This window comes from Schistocerca piceifrons, chromosome 1 (genome assembly GCF_021461385.2).
Source record: "Schistocerca piceifrons isolate TAMUIC-IGC-003096 chromosome 1, iqSchPice1.1, whole genome shotgun sequence".
NCBI classification, from domain to species: Eukaryota; Metazoa; Arthropoda; class Insecta; order Orthoptera; family Acrididae; genus Schistocerca; species Schistocerca piceifrons.
Window position 1 is genome coordinate 408,498,163 of NC_060138.1, and position 25,853 is coordinate 408,524,015.

The window sequence follows — 25,853 nt, forward strand, 5'->3', positions numbered from 1 at the left end:
GTCCTATTAGACTTGGCATTGAAGTACAGAATGGCATTAGCCTGGTGCTGCACAGCCATCTAAATGTAAGTCATAATTCTTTGATTCCCATTGACCATTTGTTGTATGCTTAAACTATGTACTGTAAAAGACGCTCTAAGAGAAAAAAAAGTCCTTACGCAAGTGCTTGTATTCTAGTTAACAGGAACAGTATTGCTGGAAGAAGCTGCTGTTCCCCATTCTGCCGAAAGATTAGTACCAAATGTAATAGTGCATAACATCATGATATCTTATTTTGCTATTGGAGGGAATGATTTGTATTTCAATTTGATTTAGTGGGACAGATAGTACCAATTCTACCCAATAGGTCACAGGCGAGCGCATGCAGCTCGCCATGCAGACCTATTGCACCATGTTTGCTCCATGTTCTGTCGGTGCAAACAGCCTTCCTCACTCATCAAATAAGATATTTAAAATAACTTAAGTGATGTTTCAAGGGATGTGTTTACTCATTATTTACATGTACGATGAAGTTACTGTGTTCACGGATGAACTGAGTCTATTTGAAAGGCAGCTTGGGAAAGCAACCTGTCCTGTCTTTTGTCACTACAGTGTGCCCAACCACAGATATTGTGATTTTTTAACAAGACATGCTATCACTTTATCACAGTTTTGAGACAAGAGTTCAGAACTTAAGGAGTCTAGAAAATGAATTTAAATTATTTATCACACCATTTTCTGTCACACCAGATACCATATCTTCAAAAGTTCTATTACAATCTACTAATTTACAAAACTGCATTCTGTTCAAGGAGAGTTATTAAGCAGGGATAATTTGTTATTGTGGTATTTTGACGTGCATTTTCCGAGCTTCCCAGAAATAAACCTGACATCAAATCTGCAGATCAACATAATGCAACAGCTTCTTCCTGTCATGATAAGGATAAAAACTACAGAAAGATTGCAGATTCACATCCAGCACTGAAGAATTGTGTGCGTCATATGGAAAAATGGGGTCTGACACAAAATATTGCATCAGTTGCGAATAAAAAGATGTCATGTTCCATAAATGTTACAAAATGTTAGTAGATTAACAGACAATTCAAACACATCTCATAGTGATTATACTTTGTTAGTTGTGGTCAAAACCAATAGCTGGCATTGTTGTGTGGAAAGTATTGACTACCACACTTGAGCTGTTTGCCTTTTCCTTTCCACTTCTGACTGCAGGCACCTGGCTGCCCATGGGTAATACTCAAACTGGAAGAGCCTGGACTGGAATAGAAACAGTTACTAGAATCAGGAGCACTGCATCCTTAGAGAAGTAATTTGAGATTTAACAGCAGCTACACTTCTGATGATAAACATGGAGATAGCTCCCAAAATCTTCAGATTTTATAAGTAAATGACCCGGGCTACAGCGGATTATATTATCCCATCGAAAATGTGTGTTCTGCTCCCTTTTTTCTCCAAGTGTGCTTTTGTGTGTGTTCTCCAAGTGTGCTTTTGTGTGTGTGTGTGTGTGTGTGTGTGTGTGTGTGTGTGTGTTGGAAGTAAGACTTGACATCTACTGATGTGCCATGTGGCTAGAAAGATTAGTGACTTGTTTCACACACTCTTAAATTTTGATTGATACTATGTGTAATACAGATACTAAATGTGTACTGTTGTTTTCCAGCTTTATGTGGCAAGTATGTGGATACATTCCTCAGACTCTCATCAGCCTGCAGTCCGATATTACGGAAATGGCTGCTCAATTGTCCACGTCATTTTTTGTGGAGACATTTATCCATGCTAAAGAAAAGGTAAATAGAAACTGACATGTTTATGTTGTTTTGCTCCTAAACTTATTTTTTTGTTGAACACTTACCAGTATTAAAAATTGGACACACAAACTGTACGCAGATAATTAAATAATAATGATCTACCAGTGATTAAAAAAGAACAGTTGGTTTAAGATTGATTGAACATAATAATTCAGAAGAGCTACCATCAGTATATTGGTAATTAGTTTCCATGTCAGATTCCACAGACAATATTTAGGAAAGTTAAGATAATGAAGGTGCTGTAGATACAGGAGAATCCCACAGTTATCCATTATTTGCAACTAAAATATGGACAACTGAAACCATGTCTGTTGACCACAGAAGAATATTAATTATAAACATTTCTAAAAATAGTGACAGATCCGATTGTTGCAACTATCATGGACTTACACTGCTCTCAGTTGATGGTAAAATCCTCACTAAAATTCTGTCTAGTCGCTTGATACCCCTAGGGCTGAAAAATCTTTACCTGTAGAACAGTGCTGTTTTATACTCAACCAAGGAAAAGCCATCATGATCTTCGGTGTTAGATTAATGCAGATAACAAAACTGTCCATTGTATATGATCTTTATAGATTTTGTAAGGGTCTTTGGCTGAGTAAAGTGAGATTTACTCTAGAGAACAGTAGGATCCCATTTTGGCCAACTCTAAAGATGAGCTAAAGATCTTTCTGAATGTATATATGTATTTTGAGGGAACTATATGCTCAATCTTTGCAGATTTTGTGACACAGATACAGAGTTGTGATTGTCATTTAGGATTTGAATAACCTGTTGTTTTAAGGTAATTTTTTATTTGCTGAATTAAATTGGTTTTAATACTATGATGGTCATTCAGTAATTAACCCTTTAACTGCTCTGGATGTATTAACGCGCACGCCTTTGTACCTGTCCATGTGTGCTCTGTACGTGTTTACGCGTGCTGCCAATCCTTCTACCTGGTGCTCTGAACGTTTCTACACATAGACACATTTAGAGTACCAGGTAGAAGGACTGGTGTCGCGTGTAAACATGTTCAGAGCACACAGGGACAGGTAGAAAGGCGCATGCATTAACATGTCCAGAGCAGTTAAAGGGTAAAGATAAAAATTGGTCTGGAGAAAAAAGGGGTTCATTTTTACAAAACATTACTTTTTCTCCTTTTCAACATAATCTTCTTGAACATTTATGCACTTGTTCCAACAGGCTACAGGCTTTTTTATTCCGGCTGCAAAGAACTGTTTATCTTGATGCTTGAACCAATTTCCCACAAACTTTTTCACATCCTCGTTGTCCTGGAAGCTCTTCCCACGTAATGCCTCCTTCAGTGTACCAAACAAATAGAAATCACTAAGTGCTAAATCAGGACTGTAAGGGGATGAGCCAGTACTTTCCAGCCCATTTTGTGTATGGTTTCTGGGTTAGTTAAGCAATATGAAGACATGCATTGTCTTTCTGGTGACTCACACCTCTCCTCTGAGATCCACAACATCTCTCTCTCATATGGCTGCCTTCACCTTGTTCAAAAGCAAATCCGAGTAGTATTGGCTGCTCATTGTACGCTGCTCTTAGAGATAATCACAAAAAACTGGACCTTCAGCTTCCCAAAACACCATCAACATAATTTTTCCCGCTGATACTTGGGTTTTGAATTTTTTCTTGACAGGTGAGCTGGTGTGCTTCCACTCCATGCTTTGTCTTTTTGATTCTGGCCCATAATAGTGAACCCAAGTTTCATCACAAGTTAAAATTTTGTTGCAGAAGTGCTCACCTTCTCTTTCGTAATGTTCCTTTAGCTCTGTGCTCACTCTCAACCTCGTTTCCTTTTGTAGCCACGTCAACTCCTTTGGGACCCATCTTGCACATGTTTTGTGGTACTTCAGCTTGTTACAGATAATGTTATGAACTGTACCAGTACTTACTTGAACCTTATCAACTATCATTTCCACAGTCACACGTCGGTTGGCATGAATAATGTCATTAATTCGACTTTCAAGTCAGGGAGTTGAAACTGCAACTGGTCGGCCAGAATGGTTTCGTCAGTTACTGAATCACGACCATTTTTTAACTGCTCTACACACTCGTAAAAATTTGCATAATTCATACAACCTTCACCATAAACTTTAGGTATTCTACAGTATATATTCACTGGTTTCTTGCCTTCGGCAAGTAAAAAATGAATAACAGAACGTTGTTCAAGTAATGTGGACGTTTCAAGCGGACTCGACATCTTGAAATGTATTTTAGAGGTTATAAACAAAACAATGTTGATACATCACCTGATCAGGACTCATCCCAGTGATGCCAACTTAAAGCCATAAAAGTACCAAACTTGCCCTACTAACAGTTTTTTCCCCAGACCAATTTGTCTCTTTAATTATTGAATCACCCTCCTATGTCTTTGCATGGAAGTAGGTGAGATACTGATGGTTTTAAATCTCTATACTGAATGTGTTGGAAACAAACTTTAATCCTTGTGTAGAAATACTTTATTTTACACACATAATTAGCCCATATGTTCATTTGTGTGTGTTTGATGACTAGAGAATAATTTGTGTAAAGTCATAGTGGGAAGATTATATGAATCAGATAAATATACACATACACAAATGAAACTGTATATTGATACCTCCGCTATTTCTTTGTCCTTATATATTTATGTATGTTAATTGTGCTCATTTTTTCATCATTTTTTGGGACTGCATGTGGGATATTATTAAATCTTGTTCCAGTATTTTGGACAACAGCCTTTCAACCATTCTCGAGGTGAGTCACTTGCAAGATTTTTAAGGCACTTTACATTGTGGGAAAGAAGCACATACATTAGGGATAACAGAGATAATCTTACAAGCGACTCATCTTGAGAATTGCTAAAGGTTGTCAACTGACAATATTTAATAATATCCCAGATCCATGCCTGAAAAGTGATAGACTACTCAATCCACGAGGAAACTTTCAAGAAACACATGTGCCCTTTTTGTTTATAGCCAACGATGGTGCAGTGGGTGGAACTTTTAACAAAGCAGTTCAATGCATCACAAGCTGCTTGTGAATGGTTTCTTGGTCATATGGCAGAAAATGATTGGTGGCCTGTACAGATACTTATCAAATGCCCAAATCAAATTGTAAGGCAGATGTTTCAGCGACTATGTATACACGTTATACAAAGGTTAAGGTAATAACGAAAACAAATGTATTCATTCTTCTTCTTCTTCTTCTTCTTCTCTCTCTCTCTCTCTCTCTCTCTCTCTCTCTCTCTCTCTCTCTCACACACACACACACACACACACACACACACACACACACACAGAGAGAGAGAGAGAGAGAGAGAGAGAGAGAGAGAGAGTGTGTGCATATGTGTGTGTGTGTGTGTGTGTGTGTGTGTGTGTGTGTGTGTGTGTGAGAGAGAGAGAGAGAGAGAGAGAGAGAGTAGGCTAAGGTACTTATTGTTTTTCCTCATTTGTACCACTACCAAATATGCTCTTTGTAAAAATGTGACAACTTGAGGTAGTGAAAGACCCGGTGGAGGATGTGATTTAGGTTTTCCAGACCAGGTTGGCACTGTATGATTAGAGAAGCACTGGTCAGTGGCTAATGTCAGAGGAGCAGATGGAAAGGGATACGTGTTTGTGGATAAGCTGGATAGGATATTGTCTGTCAGTAAAGGTTCTGATATAGTATATTTTGAATATTCCTGCTTTCCACTGCAGATGCAGTGTCCATGGAGAACAAAGCTATAAGGAATAGACTTTTTGACATGGAATGGGCCACAACTGTCAGAGTGGATGTACTGTTGGTGGTTAGCGCACTTGATATGAACAGATGCATTTTATAGAGCCATCTGATAGATGGAGATCGACATCTAGGAAAGTGGTTTTATGAGTTGAGAAGGACAAGGTGAAGTGGATTTTGGAATAGGTGTTGATGTTTTGGAGGGGAGGAGTAAAAGCTGTCCTTGCTGTGAATCCAGACCATGACATTTCTATCAGTGAGTTTGGACCAGACAGTTAATTAATAGGACAAGAAATATTCCTCTAGATGGCGACATCCTAAAGCAACTTGAAAGTGAAATAATTGTGAGGAATATTAGGAAAGATGTTTTGGGTTGGTGTCAGGATGACGTTGGGAACCTCGCTATCTGTGGACACTGCAGTGGAAAGCAGAAATTCTCGAAATAAACCTATAACCTTACCAGAGCATTTACTGACTGACAATGTCCTATCCAGCTCATCCAAAACAAGTCTCCCATGCCATCTGCTCCTCTCACACCAGTAAACCTGTTAACCAGCCACCAGTCAGCATCCTTTGATGACCCATTATCAGCCTGGTCTTGAAAAGCTCAACCACGTCTTCCACAAGGGCTTCGACTTCCTCACGTCATGCTCTGAAGCAAGAGATATCCTAGCCACATGCCCCAAAGTAATGTTCAACTGCCCACTCAATGTACAGAATATCCCTGTCTATCCCTATTCCAACCCTACTCCCAGTCCTGCACCCCATGGGTCACTGCCTTGGGATTGGTCCAGATGCAAGACCTGTTGTATACAACCACCCATCACCTCCTACCCCAGCCCAATCACAGCCATTTCCTGCAAAATAAAAAGCAGGATCACTTGTGAAAGCAGCCCTGTTATATATCAGCTATGCTGCAGTTACTTTACAGCATTCTGTGTGGTCATGGCAAGTAACCAACCATCTAGTCACATGAACGGCCACTGTCAAACTGTGGTAAATCACAAACTTGACCCTCCAGTTGCCCCGCTTGCTGCACATCTCCACACAAATGACTGCAACAGCTGCTTCACTACATGAACCATTTGGATACTCTCTTCCAGACCAAGTTTCTCTGAACTGCGCAGATGGGAATTCTATCTCCAACGTCTCCTGCTCTTTCGCAATCCATCTGGCCTAAATCTCCACTAACCTGTTTACATTGCCTTACCTTAGGTTTTCTCTTCTCTATTCTATCCATACCACTCCTTCTGCATTCAGATCATGCACTGCCTTCTCTCGCCATTCTTCATCTCCCCCCTCCCCCCTCAAATCCAGGTATTCTCCCTCTTCCCCCCTTGCGACCACTCTCACCCCCTCCCTCCCCCTTCCACCCTCAGCATAACTTCTTTTTTCAACCCCTCTCCCTTCTATCTCCTCCCTCTCTCCCTCTTCGTCTTCACCTCTCTCTTTCCTTCTTCAGTCGGCTCCCCCCGTTGGAGGTTTGAGTCCTCCCTTGGGCATGGGTGTGTGTGTTGTCCTTAGTGTAAGTTAGTTTAAATTAGATTAAGTAGTGTGTAGGCCTAGGGACCGATGACCTCAGCGGTTTGGTCCCATAGGAACTTACCACCGCCACCACCATCACCACTGCCGCCACCGCCGCTGTCCTCCCCTCTACATTTTCCTACATCTCCTTCTGTTGCACTCTCTGAACTTCTTTCTCTTGTTGTGGGGCCGTGAATATATCTGTCAAGAAAACCTCTCTCTTTCCCACTTCCCCCTCCCCACCTCAACCAGCTCAGTCAACCGCTTTCAATAATTGAGTTTTAATGATCTTGCAGTGGCAACAGGAGTGTTTGTTCTGGTGTCTGTGTGTGAATGTGTGTACTGTTGTGAGAAAAAGAGCTAGTGCTCAAAAGCTAATGTGAATGCTGTTTTCTGTAATGTGCTACTGTGGCTCTACACATTGATCCTCTATAGGCGAGTGGTTGCCTTTCCTCTGTTTTATGTATTGTTCCATGCAGTAATTTCCATTATTTTTCTGTTATTCTCATACATTTTTTATCAGACCTGTACTCTGAGTAGTCCTTCACTGTACAAAATGTATTGCTTAACAGGTACTGTTCAACTGCTTTCTAAAAATATGTTTGTTTATTTATTTAATAATATTTTTCATATCTTTTGACAAAAATATTGTACAACTTTAATCATTGATAGTGACTTGTACAGTTAATTTGTTACTTTTCTGTATAATAAATACACTTTATGCGATTTAAGTCTTTATGCAAAGCACAGATTGGTAACATTTCAAAAATTGTTTCTTTTGATAGGCCAAATCATGCTCCTTTGTATTTAAAGAGCGATGGTGATACAGAAGAAGAGCCAGATCCAAATAAAATTGGAAATCATTCTTGTGTTACACGTTTTGTAAGAATGCTGCTTTCATTGGTGAGTTCCTTGTCTTTGACTAATGACGTTTAAACATCACTGTTTCTAATCCCATTTGAAGTAAAAAGTATGGGTAGGTTAATAAAGTACAATTATTCATAAACATTCAGTTGTAAAGATAACAAAAGTATGTAATTATTTTGTATCAGTTGTTTCTGTATTAAACATGTTAACAATGATGAATATGTTCAATGTTTCATTAAACTGATACATAAATATTTGTATGGTAATTTTGTGCAGTTGCTGCTGCAAACTGTTGCAGTCTGAGACAAACCCATTTCCATACAACAGAAAGACAGCCCAAGTTGCAAATTTTACTTTGTTTATTTATTTGATGACTAGTTTCAGGCTGAGAACCATTTCCAGAGCGCCGTAACATACTCAGAAATAGTATTTCCAAAGCAGTTAAAACCATGTCAGAAACGTGCAACGAATGGTTACAGTACATACAGATAGTAAATGAGGGTGCAGTGGGTTATCTATGCATTGCAACTGCTCGTTGCACATTTTTGACATGGTTTTCACATATTCGGAAAGACTATTGTTGACTATGTTACAATGATTTGAAAATGGGTCTCAGCCTGAAACTAGTCATTATAACGTAAAATTTGCAGCTTTTTCATTGTACTGTTTAATAGAAGTTGCTGACCCATAGCTAGTCCAGCATGCTGGAAGTTTGTAATTCTGATTATGAGTCTCTTTTCAAATAAGTAAGCAATTTTTGGGGTATAATTTGAACCCCCCCCCCCCCCCCCTCTCTCTCTCTCTCTCTCTCTCTCTCTCTCTCTCTCTCTCTCTCTCTCTCTCTCACCCCCATCCCCCTCCCTCCCCCATAACTCACAGCCTTCTTCTCTTTGCCATGGAAGAAAATGTAAATGCTGAGAATTAGTGTTGTCAATAAATCCTGAGAACTGGTGTTGTCAATACAATAAATATCCACCAGTTTGCTTTTGAGCTAAATTGTAGTAAGGAACTGAAGGAAGGAAAGGGGGGGGGGGGGGTAGCTTAACTGGAAAGTTTAGTCTGCAGTGTAATAAAATTGAATTGTAAATTGTTAATAAAAGCCAACTGTTTGTGATTGCTTTTGTATCACTATAACCATAAAGAAGCAATTGTGTGAATGAGGGGAGGCTACCAGTAAGGAGTATTTGTCTGCCTTGGAATGTGGAGTACAGGAATTTTTTCATCGCAGAATTTTCGTGCATTTCTGGTACTAAACAGGTGGTTTAGTGTCTCTTGATTTTAATTGCCAAGTGTGATCGCAAACATTATAGGTTTAGCAATTCCAAAGTAACTTAGATTTGTTTTGTTTTCATGCTGTTAATGGTAAAACATGCTATTTCATAAGGCTCTGTGGAGTTTTGGTGCCTACTGCAATGTAGATGGAACCAAATCCTTGCAAAATAATTCCAAAACTGTCCGCAGATTTTTCTCTGCTGATTCTCATGTGTGAGGATCAATCAATCTGCAGATAAGTACCAGTTCAGTTACCCAGCACACAGTGTCTGTCACCAATTTCCTAGGTACCCCAGACTCATCTTTTCACCAGCACAAGATAAACATGGCTACGGTATTCCTGACATCCCTCGACAATTCTCCAGAGGTCATCTCCTCTACACTCTTCTTGAACATTGCTACTTCCCGATTTGGAGCCATTTGCCAGATAGGGTGGAACCCGAAAGGAAACCGCCACAATGGGTGCTCTGTAGAGCAAACTCGACACTTTACAGTCAGCTGGCATAGTTTAAACATCATGTCAGTGTTGAGGGCTGGTGGCTCATATTACCAACATGATCCACAACGCTACTGAAGCATCCGTTCCACAGTCCACAGGACAATTAAAGTGGCAGCCTGTCTCTTGAAGGAGTGACGAATGCCCCTCTACAATCAGAGGTAGGTGTGCTGCTCAGTGTAGGTTCAAGTGTCGACTGACTGCAGAGAATCTTGCAACCTTTCAGATGGTGAAAGTGAAATGTCGACGGATTATTCAAGACAGCAAGAAGAGGTAATGGCAGTGGTTGCTGAACACTATTAATCTTCCCACAAAGAGCTCTGTGGTATGGGAGACCATCAGGATTATTTCTGGGAGAGTAGGGAGGTGTCCCATGGTTGCTGTAGTGTGGAACGGCACTCTCCTAACCAGTCCACAAGACATTGTCCAGACGATGGAGGCCTGCTTTGCCATAGTTACTGCAACCACCAGTCAGGATCCACGTTTCCAGCACCATAGAGCGGTTGCTGAGAGGAGCAGTTTGGACTTCCGGTCCACCTCTGATGAAGATTACAACTACCCATTTTCCATGTGGGAGATGGATTCTGCATTGTCTGCAGCTCATGACACATCCCCTGGTCATGACAGAATCCATTGCAGTATGCTGCAACACCTCACAGGCTGAAACAAAGATAGCCTCCTTGCATTTTTTAATGCAATTTGGGCATCAGGTCAGTCTCCCAATTCATGGTGTTATGCCATTTTGATTCCTTTTTTAATACCTGGAAAAGACCATTTGTGCCCGAGTAGTTTTTGCAGTGTTGCCCTCACTAGCTGCATGGGAAATACCTTGTAGTCGATGGTCAACTGCCGCCTTGTCTGGATCTTAGAATTCACGCAACTCCTTAGTCGCTTTCAGTATGGGTTCATGATAATCTGGCCCTCATGGAAGTGGCTATTCAACAAGCTTTCCTGCGTTGGCATCTTATCCTTGAGCAGCTACACAAATGGAGTTTTCTTGGTTGTCTTCCCATCTTTATTGGTCCTTACTTTCGCCACTGCACTTTTGATAAAGAGTCGGTGATGTCCTGTCTGACCGCTTTGTACAGGAGAACAGTCTCCCTCAAGGTAGTGTTTTAAGTGTGACTGTCTTTGCCATAGCTGTTGATAGCATTATGTCAGTAGTAAAAAGTCTTGTCCAGTGTCTTTTGTTTGTGGATGACTTCTGTGTTTTGCTCTTCTTCAAGCCTTGCAATGACAACACATCAGTTGCAACTTAACTCTTCAACATGAATGGGTGCAGGAGAGTGATTTAAGTTTTCAACAGAGAAGTCTGGTTTTTGTTTTTCAATGTTCTCGTTACATTTCAAACTTTCCTGAGTTGAGGGATGAGGAACACTATTCTTAATTTTGCACACACCTGCTGAGGTTTCTGGGCCTAATATTTGACTGTAAATTTACATAGTTGCCACATCTTAAAAACCTGAAGGAACGGTCACTTACGACTCTCAGTATTTTAAAAAGTCTTAACCACAGTACATGGGAAGCAGACATGACTTGTCTGCTCCGGTTTTACGGGGAATTTATGCGATCTCAGCTCAATTATGGATGCACGGTGTGTAGGTCTGTGAGGCCTTCTTATTTAAATATGTTGGACATGGTGCATCATGAAGGGACTCGATTGGCCACTGGGACATTCAGGACAAGCACCATACCACATCTCTGTGCAGAGGCTGGTGAACTACCACTTTAGAACAGACAATGGCTTCTTATGATGCGCCATGTATATAAAACTCTGTCCTCACCATATACATGTGCATACCATACCGTTGCTCGGCTTCCATTGGCACAGCTTTATTGTAATCAGCAACAGGCAATAAGCCCCTATGGGATTCACTCATAGGATTATCTTTTTGAGATTTATATGTTTTACATTGAGGTTGGAGCAGATTTTCACCTTGGCTCCTCCAGAGACCCACACCTGTTTTAGACTTGACTAATTTTAAGAAAAACAGTAGCCAGATTTTACATTCCAGTCTCACTTTTATTTTAACATTTTAGATGTGCATAATGGTTTCACAGTAGTTTACACTGGTGGCTGCAAACAATGGAATTCCTTTGGCTGCTCTGTTGTGTTCCCTGACCATGTCACCAGGATTCACCTTGCTGACAATTATACCATTTTCGCAGCAGAGCTCCACATGATCCTGAAGGTACTGGAGCAGATGCGTCATATTTGGGGCAAACAGTTTCTCATTTACTTCGATTCCCTTAGTGCCTTACAATCATTACACAACCTGTACCCCACTGAGGAGCTGGTCCAGCTAATATATGACTAACTGTACTTGATCCAATGGGGGGGGGGGGGGGGGGGAGAAGCAGGTGTCATTCTGCTGGTTGCCTGGTCATGTAGGGATATGGAGAAATTAACAGGCTGATCCGGCTGCCAAGGAGACCTGCAGAGGACAGGATGTGGTACAGTGTCCTATTTCCTTGCAGGATGTCGTTTCTGCACTACACAGGAAGTGCATGCAGTTGTGGGATGATGAATGGCTGACAGTGATGACCAGTAAGCTGCAGTTGGTGAAGTCAGCAACCCAGCCATGGCATTCCTCCTGTCAGTTGCTCAGGTGGGATGAAGTGACCCTCACACATCTTAGAACTGGGCACTGCCCTCTCAAACATAGCTTTTTACTCCAGCGAGAGGATCCCTCGTTTTGCGATGCTTGTAACATGCACATCTATATCATCCATATTTTAACAGTGTGCATTTTGTCCTGTGCTGCAAGGGCAGAAGCAAATATTGGTGGGGATCTACCCTCTAATATAGCTGATGATGAGACAAATGTGACTAAGGTTTTAAGTTTTGTGATGTGTCTGGACTCTGGCCTAGACTTTTAGGCTGGAGATTTTAATGTGTTGCAAGGTGACTGGCTCCTCCTCTTTTTCTTCTTGCAGTCAGCCAGCCACACCCATTCCTCTATTGTTTTAGCTCCTTATACCACTTTTGTTTTAATATTGATGCAATACTTCGTTCCATGCTTCTTTGGGGTTATGCGTATAGGTTGCCAATTTTTGTTACCTTTGTTTTCCATACAGCTTTATCTTCCTGTTCTGTGTATTTTACCAACAATCGTTTCAATCTGTTTTCGCATGGGTGCTGAAGACCTTGCTGTCATGTGCCCATACAAACATCTCCATCCATTGCCTCCTATCCCATCTTGAAAAGACAACTGAAAGGAAACCATCAGCAAGGTATTGCAGACATCCAATGGGCTGTGACAAATGAGCTCACAAGCATCACAGTTGAAAATTTCCCTGCATGCTTCCAAGACCTCAAAAAAATAAAAAATAAAAAAAATTGACAACTGTGTATAGATAGCCGAGGGGACTACTTCGATAGGAGCATTGTTAAGTCCAGTTTTTTTAAAAAAGAAAAAAGACCACCTGTCCTAGATCTTTGCTGGCTAAGAGAATATGTTATGTGGCACGTGTTCTTGTCGAAACTGCATATATGGACTCAAGTGAGTCATTGAACAGAAGGTAAATAAATAAAGAAAAACTAGTGTGACTTTTTGTCAAATTTAAGAATGTGATGCCTCTAGATCTCTACGGGGTGACTATACTTCACTCTGCATGTGTAAACAGAATCAAAAATTCTGCAATCCATTGGCATCGTAGGAATGGAAGCACAACAGAGGGGATATGAGAATGGTTCTAATAAACAATTTTAGTGTAGCTTTTGGGGTTCACTTCATTCAGTTGGATGAGTGGTAGGCCCGGGCCACACTTTACACAAACAACTGAAAACTTGTAGCTTTTGACACACATTTGTTGAACTTCAATAATCATAACAGTAATATAATGGCAAATCTTGAATTTGAAAGTACATAAATTTTACTAAATTTTGTCAGGGACTCTTCCGTGCAGTGAGTTTGTCCTAATACATACAGCTGTTTCTATGCAATCATGGATTTGCCATAATATTGATTTTACTAAGTTTTGGTGGTTTTCTGAGTTTTTTGCTCCTTTTGACAACATTTGAGCCAGTAGTATGGATTTACATAAAACAGTCACTCTTCACATGGAAGAAATGCCAGTACTGCAAGTAGTGCAGTTTTGTCTGATCAAGCCAGTGTTGTGATAGCATTGTTATTATTTGCTATGTTTATGAGCCTTCGCTGTGTCATACTAGTCAGTGTGAACAGGAAAACAATTAGTACACTAGCAAGCATACACATTGCTTGCAAACCTACTGGATGAGGTTTTGTGGTTGTGAAAAGTTTGTATACTGGACATTTCCCAAGCAGATGGCTACCAACAATCATCTTTACAGCAATTGAGCAGATGGTAATTGTTGCACCCTAAAGGGGCAATGTTGAGTGAATAATAACTGTAAAAACACCGGAATTGGATTAAAAGGAACTCAAGTACTTTCATAATGTGTCTTAGTTGAACAGCAGAGAAATACCATGCAAATTCAGCACCGCATATCACATTGTTCGATGTAGGCAAATAAAACATTTTTGCATCACTATGATGCACAGAAGGTTTGTACCTCCCAAATTAAATAGACAGCATTATACACTTTTTTCCGAGTGGGATTGCTTACACTACTGGAAGACATTCCTTTCAACATATACTGTACAAAAGAATGTTGCACTCAGATATATAGTGCTGTGCTACAGTGGAATTTAGTAGTCAGGAAACATTAGACAAAAGTCTTCCCCCCCCCCCAGGGGGACTTAAAATAATGGTTCTGCTAGCATGTGATTGGTAACCATGGACCTTTCATTGGTGTGATACAGATTGCCGTACCGTAGATGCAACCATAATGGAGGAGGTATCTGTTAAGAGGCCAGACAAACATGTAGTTCCTGAAGAGGGGTAGCAGCCTTTTGAGTAGTTGCAGGGGCAACAGTCCGGAAGACTGACTGATCTGACCTTGTAACATTGACGAAAATGGCCTTGCTGTGCTGGTTCTGCAAATGACTGAAAGCAAGGGGAAACTACATCCATAATTTTTAGTTTCAGAGAGAGCATTAGGGGACGATTCACAAGAACAGGTGAAAGGAATGAATAAGAAGAAGAATGAGTAGCTTTGAGAGATGAAATAGTGAAGGCAGCAGAGGATCAAGCAGGCAAAGAGGCGAGGGTTAGTAGAAATCCTTAGCTAACGCCAGAGATACTAAATTTAATTGATGAAATGAGAAAATATAAAACTGTAGTAAGTGAAGCAGGCAAAACGGAATACAAATGTCAATAAAATTAGGTTGACAGGAAGTGCAAAATGGCTAGGCAGAAATAGCTAAAGGACTAATGCAAGGATTTAGAAGTATATATCACTAGGGGAAAGAAAGATGCTGCATACAGAAAAATTAAAGAGAGCCTTGGAGAAAAGAGAACCACCTAAGGAGCTCAAATAGAAAACCAGTCATAAGCAAAGAAGGGAAAACAGAAACGTGGAAGGAGTATATAGAGGTTCTGTACAAGGGAGATGTACTTGAGGGCAATATTATGGAAATGGAGGAGGATGTAGGTGTAGATGAGACGGGAGATATGATGTTTTGTAAAGATTTGATAGCAATGAAAGACCTAAGTAGAAACAAGTCCCTGGGAGTAGAGAACATTCCAATAGAACTACTTATAGCCTTGCAGGAGCCAACCATGACAAAACTCTTCCCTCTGGTGAGAAAGATGTACAAGATAGGCAAAATATGCCCAGATTTCAAGAATAATGTGATAATTCCAGTTCCAAACAAAGCAGTTACTGACAGGTGTGAAAATTACTGAACTAACAGTTTAATAAGTCACTGCTGCAAAATACTAACATGAATTCTGTACAGAAGAATGGAAAAACTGGTAGAAGCAGACCTCGAGGAAGACCAGTTTGGGCTCCAGAGAAATATAGGAACACATGAGGCAATACTGACCCTACGTCTTGTCATAGAAGATAGCTTTAGGAAAGACAAACATACTTTTACAGTGGTTGTAGACTTGGAGAAAGCTTTTGACAATGTGGCCTGGCATGCTCTTTTTCAAATTCTAAAGGCGCCAGTGGTAAAATACAGGGAGTGAAAGGCTGTTAACAATTTTTACAGAAACCAGATGGCAGATATAAAGAGTCGAGAAACATGAAAGAGAAGCACTGGTTGAGAAGGAAGTGAGAGAGGGCTGTAGCCTATCCCCGATGTTACTTAATCTGTATACTCAGCTAGCAGTAAAGGAAACAAAAGAAAAATTTAGAGTAGCAATTAAAATTCACAGAGAAGAAACAAAAATTTTCAATTTTGACGATGACACTGTAATTCTGTCACAGACAGCAAAGGACTTGGAAGAGCAGTTGAACGGATTGGATATTGTCTTAAAAGGAGGATATTAGATGAACATCAACAAAAGCAAAATGAGGATTATGATGCTGAGGGGATTAGATTAGTAAATGAGTTTTGCTATTTGGGTGACAAAATAACTGATGAAGTTTGAAGTAGAGAGGATATAAAATGTAGACTGGCGATGGCAAAGAAAGCATTTTTGAAGAAGAGAAATTTGTTAACTTCGAGTAAAGTGTCAGGAATTCTTTTTTGAAAGTATTTGCATGGAGTGTAGCCATGTAAGCAAGTGAAACATGGACAATAAACAGTTTAGACAGAAAGGGAATAGGAGTTTTCAAAATATGGTATTTCAGAAGAATGCTGCAGATTAGATGGGTAAATCGCGTAACTAATGAGGAGGTACTGAATAGAATTGGTGAGAAACAAAATTTGTGGCACAACTTGATTAGAAAAAGGGGTCGGTTAGTAGGACATCAAGAGACATCAAGGGATCCCAGTTTAGTACTGGAGGGAAGTGGGGGGGGATAAAAATTGTAGAGGGAGACCAAGAGATGAATAAACTAAGCAGATTCAGAAGGATTTAGTTGCAGTAGTTACTCAGAGTTGAAGAAACTTGCACAGGATAGAGTAACATGGAGAGCTGCATTAAACCAGTCCTTGGACTGAAGACCACAACTACATGATTGACAAACACACCAGCACTCCAGAATGAGATTTTCACTCTGCAGCGGAGTGTGCACTGATATGAAACTTCCTGGCAGATTAAAACTGTGTGCCAGACCGAGACTCGAACTCGGGACCTTTGCCTTTCGCGGGCAAGTGCTCTACCATCTGAGCTACCGAAGCACGACTCACGCCCGGTACTCACAGCTTTACTTCTGCCAGTACCTCGTCTCCTACCTTCCAAACTTTACAGAAGCTCTCCTGCGAGCACACAGTTTTAATCTGCCAGGAAGTTTCATATCAGTGCACACTCCGCTGCAGAGTGAAAATCTCATTCTGGAAACATCCCCCAGGCTGTGGCTAAGCCATGTCTCCGCAATATCCTTTCTTTCAGGAGTGCTAGTTCTGCAAGGTTCGCAGGAGAGCTTCTGTAAAGTTTGGAAGGTAGGAGACGAGGTACTGGCAGAAGTAAAGCTGTGAGTACCGGGCGTGAGTCGTGCTTCGGTATCTCAGATGGTAGAGCACTTGCCTGCGAAAGGCAAAGGTCCCGAGTTCGAGTCTCGGTCGGGCACACAGTTTTATTCTGCCAGGAAGTTTCAGACCAGCACTATTTCCCTTTTGCTACCGCTGTCTGCTGTATGTCCTTCCCTCAGTAGTTCAACCAGTAATGGCTGAGTATGAGCTCAACAAATCCGAGGTTCCAAAGTCATGGGCAGGTCAGTGCCAACGATCAAATTTACCAGATAAATGTATCCCTTTTGCACATGAGTAAATCTTTGGGAAGTATTGTTAGAACTGTAAAATGTATCATATTAATTTGGAATGACAGTGGAATACTATTGGTTGAAACTGCTGTCTCTCATCAAGTGACCACTCTCTTGCAGAAGTCATGGACATGGACATGGACATCACTAAACTGCAAAAGATTTGGAAATGGAAAGCATAACAGAAGTTAGAAATGTGATGAAGTGAGTGAATGGTTAGCTGAAGAAGACAACCACTTTGATCTTATCATTCGGTTTGCTTGTCCTTCCTGATTGTTTCAGGCTGGAGTTATTCAGCTGAAGGCAAGACCTTATGTAACCAATTTGTTGTGATGCTATAAATGTAAAAAATATGATCATTCTACAGTAAGGTATAATGGCAAAGTTATATGCGGCAAAAGTGGAAAAGATTCGTACAAAGCATGGTCACTGTAGTGAACACTAGACTTCTGCATAAACTGCTCAGGAAATTGTCCTGTTTGCCACATGAATTCTCTGTTGTTTGTAGAAGAGAAGAATGTTGAAGAAATTAAAGGTACTAACAGAATTGTGTATGCATCGCTGCCTTTCTGAAAACATATGTAGTAAAGTCTGCACTACTATGCAAACAGAAGTAAGAGAGATTGACACAAACACATACACTTGTAAATGTACATACACAATAATATCTACATTAATAAGCCTGCAGATACTTTTAAAATAGTTCAAGTAGTTGTCACGAACAAACTAAGGAGACAACCCTCAATCACAAAGCTATTCAGCTGTTGCCAGACAAGCTACCTCACAACAATAAAAAATGACATCCACACCCAAAATCAGAAAAAATCCAGAAAACTGACACAAAACCATCAGATAGGAAAACATAGTATTAACTGATGAAGATTACCCTAGAACAGAACAAGTGAGAAGTTGTTCTATTTCTCCAATCACTTCCCTACAATTGTCACCAAAAGCAAGAGACAGGATCACAGAAAACACCATGTGATTAATGAATCCTTTATTGCAATAGGATGTGAGTGAAAAATTTAAAAACATGTAAGAAAGAAGGAAAGCTTTTTTTACATGGGATATGCTCTTGTTTCTCTGCTTACAAGAGATACATTTTGAACCTTCAGGCAACCCTGTGTTCAAAGGTTACATCATTCAGAGGAAGGATGAAAAGATGAGGAGAAGTCTTATGGATACGGTGGCAGTAAAGATGTTGTTGTTGTTGTGGTCTTCAGTCCTGAGACTGGTTTGATGCAGCTCTCCATGCTACTCTACCCTGTGCAAGCTTCTTCATCTCCCAGTACCTACTGCAACCTACATACTTCTGAATCTGCTTAGTGTATTGATCTCTTGGTCTCCCTCTACGATTTTTACCCTCCACGCTGCCCTCCAATGCTAAATTTGTGATCCCTTGATGCCTCAAAACATGTCCTACCAACCGATCCCTTCTTCTAGTCAAGTTGTGCCACAAACTTCTCTTCTCCCCAATCCTATTCAATACCTCCTCATTAGTTACGTGATCTACCCACCTTATCATCAGCATTCTTCTGTAGCACCACATTTCGAAAGCTTCTATTCTCTTCTTGTCCAAACTGGTTATCGTCCATGTTTCACTTCCATACATGGCTACACTCCATACAAATACTTTCAGAAACGACTTCCTGACACTTAAATCTATACTCGATGTTAACAAATTTCTCTTCTTCAGAAACGATTTCCTTGCCATTGCCAGTCTACATTTTATATCCTCTCTACTTCGACCATCATCAGTTATTTTACTCCCTAAATAGCAAAACTCCTTTACTACTTTAAGTGTCTCATTTCCTAATCTAATCCCCTCAGCATCACCCGATTTAATTTGACTACATTCCATTATCCTTGTTTTGCTTTTGTTGATGTTCATCTTATATCCTCCTTTCAAGACACTGTCCATTCCGTTCAACTGCTCTTCCAAGTCCTTTGCTGTCTCTGATAGAATTACAATGTCATCGGCGAACCTCAAAGTTTTTATTTCCTCTCCATGGATTTTAATACCTACTCCAAATTTTTCTTTTGTTTCCTTTACTGCTTGCTCAATATACAGATTGAATAACATCGGGGAGAGGCTACAACCCTGTCTCACTCCTTTCCCAACCACTGCTTCCCTTTCATGTCCCTCGACTCTTATAACTGCCATCTGGTTTCTGTACAAATTGTAAATAGCCTTTCGCTCCCTGTATTTTACCCCTGCCACCTTCAGAATTTGAAAGAGAGTAATCCAGTTAACGTTGTAAAAAGCTTTCTCTAAGTCTACAAATGCTAGAAACGTAGGTTTGTCTTTTCTTAATCTTTCTTCTAAGATAAGTCGTAGGGTTAGTATTGCCTCACGTGTTCCAACATTTCTACGGAATCCAAACTGATCTTCCCCGAGGTCCGCTTCTACCAGTTTTTCCATTCGTCTGTAAAGAATTCATGTTAGTATTTTGCAGCTGTGACTTATTAAACTGATAGTTCGGTAATTTTCACATCTGTCAACACCTGCTTTCTTTGGGATTGGAATTATTATATTCTTCTTGAAGTCTGTGGGTATTTCGCCTGTCTCATACATCTTGCTCACCAGATGGTAGAGTTTTGTGATGACTGGCTCTCCCAAGGCCACCAGTAGTTCTAATGGAATGTTGTCTACTCCCGGGGCCTTGTTTCGACTCAGGTCTTTCAGTGCTCTGTCAAACTCTTCACGCAGTATCTTATCTCCCATTTCATCTTCATCTACATCCTCTTCCATTTCCATAATATTGTCCTCAAGTACATCGCCCTTGTATAAACCCTCTATATACTCCTTCCACCTTTCTGCCTTCCCTTCTTTGCTTAGAACTGGGTTTCCATCTGAGCTCTTGATATTCATACAAGTGGTTCTCTTCTCTCCAAAGGTCTCTTTAATTTTCCTGTAGGCAGTATCTATCTTACCCCCAGTGAGACAAGCCTCTACATCCTTACATTTGTCCTCTAGCCATCCCTGCTTAGCCATTTTGAACTTCCTGTCGATCTCATTTTTGAGACGTTTGTATTCCTTTTTGCCTGCTTCATTTACTGCATTTTTATATTTTCTCCTTTCATCAATTAAATTCAATATTTCTTCTGTTACCCAAGGATTTCTGTTAGCCCTCGTCTTTTTACCTACTTGATCCTCTGCTGCCTTCACTACTTCATCCCTCAGAGCTACCCATTCTTCTTCTAGTGTATTTCTTTCCCCCATTCCTGTCAATTGTTCCCTTATGCTCTCCCTGAAACTCTGTACAACCTCGGTTCTTTCAGTTTATCCAGGTCCCATCTCCTTAAATTCCCGCCTTTTTGCAGTTTCTTCAGTTTCAATCTGCAGTTCATAACCAATAGATTGTGGTCAGAATCCACATCTGCCCCTGGAAATGTCTTACAATTTAAAACCTGGTTCCTAAATCTCTGTCTTACCATTATGTAATCTATCTGATACCTTTTAGTATCTCCAGGATTCTTCCAGGTATACAACCTTCTTTCATGATTCTTGAACCAAGTGTTAGCTATGATTAAGTTATGCTCTGTGCAAAATTCTACAAGACGGCTTCCTCTTTCATTTCTTCCCCCCAATCCATATTCACCTACTATGTTTCCTTCTCTCCCTTTTCCTACTGACGAATTCCAGTCACCCATGACTATTAAATTTTCGTCTCCCTTCACTACCTGAATAATTTCTTTTATCTCGTCATACATTTCATCAATTTCTTCATCGTCTGCAGTAAAGATGTAAATGCCAATTACCTGCAGTGGATTCTACATACACTTGCCCCCATGGTCAACTAATGGAGATTTTCCTCTTGTTGGATGGCGTCTGCCTGCCCAATACAGAAAAGCACACACTTCAGCCCTGCAAACAGATCATCCATATCCATTGACCATCACTCTGTACTCCGACACTAGCAAATAATGTCATTCGGGAAGTGGTGTAGAACTTCTACTCTAACGACCAGTTTCCCATTTGGATCCATGTGCCATCAAGTCATCTGAATGCATTTTAAATAAAGCCACTGGATGCTTTGCAGCAAGCTGACTGTATTCCAACACCAATCCAGAATCCAAGGACATGGTAGAATATATCACTGCTATCATTCACAGCACTGCTGAAGTGTCTATATCGAAGTTGTCTGTTGCATGGCAGTTCCAAGGTGGATCAAGGAGTGCCATTTAGACATAAGTGACCGACAGGCAGCATTTCAAAAGTTCCACCACAGTTCATCAACTAACAGTTGTGCAGCCTTCCTACACTGCTCAAGTAAAAGCTCGGCATGTTATCAAAGAGAGAAGAAAAGCAGTCATAGCAAGGATTGTTGCAATCTATTAACCCATCAGCAAAGATACAGAAGTCAGTAAGGAGGATGAATGCGGAAGATAATGTATATACTGCAGTACCATACAGGGTGAACATTTATAAAACCGACTAACTGCAGGGATGATTTCCTGGCTGGAAATGGAGGAGAAAAGATCCTATGAACATTTGTCCGGAAATGCATTGTACCATCATAGGGGGCCCTGATGAATGCGAGGATAATCCCAAAAGTAAGGTCTCCTATTTTTTTTGTAAGTACATAGACCTATTTATTTCTACAATGGTTTACATCAGTTTACAGCTTGTACATTTAGCTATTTTTTGACATAATCACCATTTCAGTTGATGCATTTTTTTAGACACTGTTGTGGTTTTTGTATGCCCATGTCATACCGGCTCACTGCCATTCTGTTCAGAAAGTTATGAATCTCTTTTTTCATCTCGTCGTCGGAGCTGAATCACTTTCCAGCCAAATGTTCGTTTAACTTGGGGAACAGGTGATAGTCACTGGGCACCAAGTCAGGACTGTAGGGTGGCGGAGTGATTATGTTCCACTGAAACTGTTCCAGGAGAGCAACGGTTTGCCGAGCGAAGTGTGGGCAAGCTTTGTCATGGAGAATGTGTACGCTTTTGCTCAACATTCCTCTTCTCTGGTTCTGAATTGCTCGTTTGAGTTTTTTCAGTCTCACAGTACCTGTCAGCATTAATTGTGGTCCCAGTGGGCATAAAGTTGACCTACAATACCCCTTTCCGATCCCAAAAAACGGTTGTCATGACTTTACCGGCAGACTTTGTTCGTTTGAATTTCTGCTGCTTTGGTGAAGATGGATGCCGCCACTGGCGTGATTGTTGCTTGGTCTCAGGTGTAAAGTGGTATGCCCAGGTTTTGTCACCCATGACAATTGAGTCCAGAAAGTTGTCCTTTTCAGCTGCAAGGCAGTGAAGAAATGCACGGGAAGCATCAACTCGTTGCTGCATGTAGTCCTCAGTCAGCATACGTGGCACCCATCTTGTGCTCACCTTCTGGTAGTTCAAGGTTTCCATTAAAATTCTGTGAGCAGTGCTTCGGGAAGCCTCAGGAACCAATGTGCAGAGATCATCCAGGGTAATATGCCGATCTTTAGACATGCTTTGTTCAACCTTCAACACTATCTCCTCAGAAATTGACAGTCTCCCGAGCCTTTGTTTGTTGTGAATTTCGTTCTGACCAGCTGCAAACTCTCTGCACCCCTTACAAACATTTTTGACATCCATGCCCTACTCACCATACACTTCCGTCAATTGGCGATGGATTTCAATTGGCACAGTGCCCTTTGCGTTCAAAAACCAAATAACTGCGCGCAATTCACACTTGGCAGTAACATCCAATGGGAGCTCCATTCTCAATGGCTGCCAAGCCAAGATCGAGCACCTCAGCGTGGCGTGCGCATGTTTACACACAGCGCGTGAAGCACTCTTCATAACAGTGTGACCAAAAGCCACACAAACAGAGTTCTGTGCTTATAAAAAAATAGGGGACCTTACTTTTGGGATTACCCTTGTAGAAGCTCTTCTGACCACACGCCATGTGTTCCTAGTGTGTAGCAGGCTGTGTGATTGATGCAGTGCACTGTAAGCAGCAGAATGGTGCAGTATAACTGTTGGGAACAAGCCGAGATGGTGGTCATATGGCCAAGCAGTGGAAACGGGTCTTGAGGTGGCATGACTATACGAAAACAAGCACCATCACAGACACCAACCACATCACACAACATTTCAGGCTCTTTTTGGGTGTTTGTGTGATCATGGGTTCTTTCAGACAGATGAACTTGCTGGGAGATGGGGACTGTGTGTACACTATATTTAGACTGGGTTCTACAGGATATTGAGAGAAACCCTAGTACAAGCTCCAGGCAAGTAGCTCGCCAACATGGTCTAAGCTAAAGTAAACATGTGAGCTATGAATGTGTGCATTGCTTTACATGGAGAACCCTTTGAACATTTGTTGTGATATGGATGTGACACAGTTCTGTACTATGTTCCAGGATGATTTGTTGTCGTTGCATGTACACCATCCATTTCTGGACTCATGTTCATAGGGTCTTTTTTTTCATCTAGTTCCACTCATGATTTCTTAAATTCTGGTAAGGACCATACTAGCTAAAGTAGCTATCCCAATGTAACACTTCCCAGTTGTTTAGTGAAGACATTGGAAAAGAATTATCAACAGACACTTGGTACTGACTCCAGAAAACAGAAACCTTCTTAGTCACCTTCAGTGTCATTTCCTTAGGTACTCTGTGCTCACAATCTTCTTCCTTGAGCACCTATATAAGATGCTCTTTTGTGTACACACAATTTTATAGGAATGACACCACATGACATCAAAATATCATCAGGATACTGTATTAATGGGGCTTTTAGGCTTATCTTCCCGTTATAGTCCATTCTTTCCTTCCACAATGGTATTTTAGGATCAAAATTAGCAACATGTCACACACACAAGGAGGATCCTATCCATCAGAGGAGAGTCTTAAGTGTTACCCATATCCCAGTAGTCATTAACAGAATTTCCACCGTTATGAGCTCTGTCCAAGATCTCTTTTTTTGGGCAATATTTTGGTCTTCATTTTGTGGTCTCAAGGTGCTTGCTCAACAGTTACAGTGAAACAAGACCAAAAACAGTGTGTACTTAGTTAATTACTAACAATAAGAATACTGAAATATGCTCACTATTTTTATATACTTGAATTTAGCATATTTCGTGACAGTACTCACTTTTCCGTGGATGTTTATAAGATGATATTTGACTTTTTTGTGTTGGCTTCAGTCGTCTAGTGGAAGTATGATTCCATAAATGATTCCATAATTCTGTTTCGTCGGCTGCGGAAATGTCCTGGTTCAATGTGTGTGCCTCATTTTTGGTGCTTCAAATACCATTTTTCTGAATGTGTTTCCTTCTTGATGTTTATATAAAAAAGTAGTAGAATAACTCATTTTTGCTGGTCACTTGGATATTATAATAATGGGGACCTGTACATTGTTCCACTGTCACACACCGAGTGTTCACTGCCGACTGACTACGGTCAGAGACGACTCCAGCGTCAAAGACATTTCACAGAACACACAAGCTTCCTTTTGTAACCAGTCTCTCTGATATTATTCGTCACATCTACTAATATTAATCAATATGCTGTTACTCTCGCATATATAAGAAAATTAGCATAAAATAAGGCAAATTACAATTTACAAAAAATATTCTGACAAAAATATAAGAAAACATTTACAACCTCCCTCATTAGATTTGGTATCGACAAATCCGATAGAAAATAACACATCTCCCAGATCCATTACAATACTATAATTATGTATTAAAACCACAAGCTTCAGATATCCTTCAGATAAATGTTAGTATGTCAAATTTAGTCATGTACATCAGGTTTTTGATCAATGATCAACTCAAACCTGAGTCAGGCACATCGTTCTTAGTTTCAAGGAAACAGTAAAGTTCCTGCAACTCATCTTTGATGAGAAACTCGCTTGCTCTGGCCACACTTGAATTTTTTCAAGACAAGCACTCTAAAGGCTCTACACGTCACAAAGTGTGTTAGTGGCAAATACTATGGAGCAGACAGATCCTCCCTGTTGTTATTTTACATAGCCTCAGTACCAGTGAAAAAGCTTTCCCACTTTTTTCAGCCAATTCTCATTTTACTTGGTATTTTATGCCATGGTTATAATATAACTTTATTAAAGCAAGAGAAAAGAACATGAATGTGTATGAACTCATGCGTGATTTTTACTACTAATTTTAATATATGGACAAGTGACTGTTGTCTGTGTTGTACTTCATAGACATTCTTCCATATCTGCTGGCCAATACCTCACTTCAAGAGACAGAAAATGTTACGTACTTATGATCTACACATAGTCCTACCCTTGTATTTTAACCTTTCTTTCTCCCAGAGAAATGAAGTAACAGTTTAGAATATTAGGTAGTGTGTTGTTCTTGCATATGGTTTATTGGTAATTCCAAATTTTTCACCTCCTAAGTGTAAGTACAGTCAGCAATCCTGTCACACAGTTTCATAGCTTTGTAACAATATTATGAAAAGGAAAGTTGCTACTCACCAT

The 25,853-nt window shown here is 40.4% G+C and overlaps 1 protein-coding gene across 1 annotated transcript in view; it reads left to right on the top strand.

Annotated features, from left to right (window-relative positions):
* LOC124788817 (ubiquitin carboxyl-terminal hydrolase 34) overlaps nucleotides 1–25,853 on the top strand; it is a 518,595-nt gene that overhangs the window by 374,636 nt on the left and 118,106 nt on the right. Inside the window, exons 35-37 of the mRNA XM_047256101.1 lie at nucleotides 1,658–1,784; nucleotides 4,772–4,959; nucleotides 7,826–7,943. Coding sequence (XP_047112057.1) covers nucleotides 1,658–1,784; nucleotides 4,772–4,959; nucleotides 7,826–7,943 — 433 coding nt within the window. The remainder of the gene's footprint in view (nucleotides 1–1,657; nucleotides 1,785–4,771; nucleotides 4,960–7,825; nucleotides 7,944–25,853) is intronic.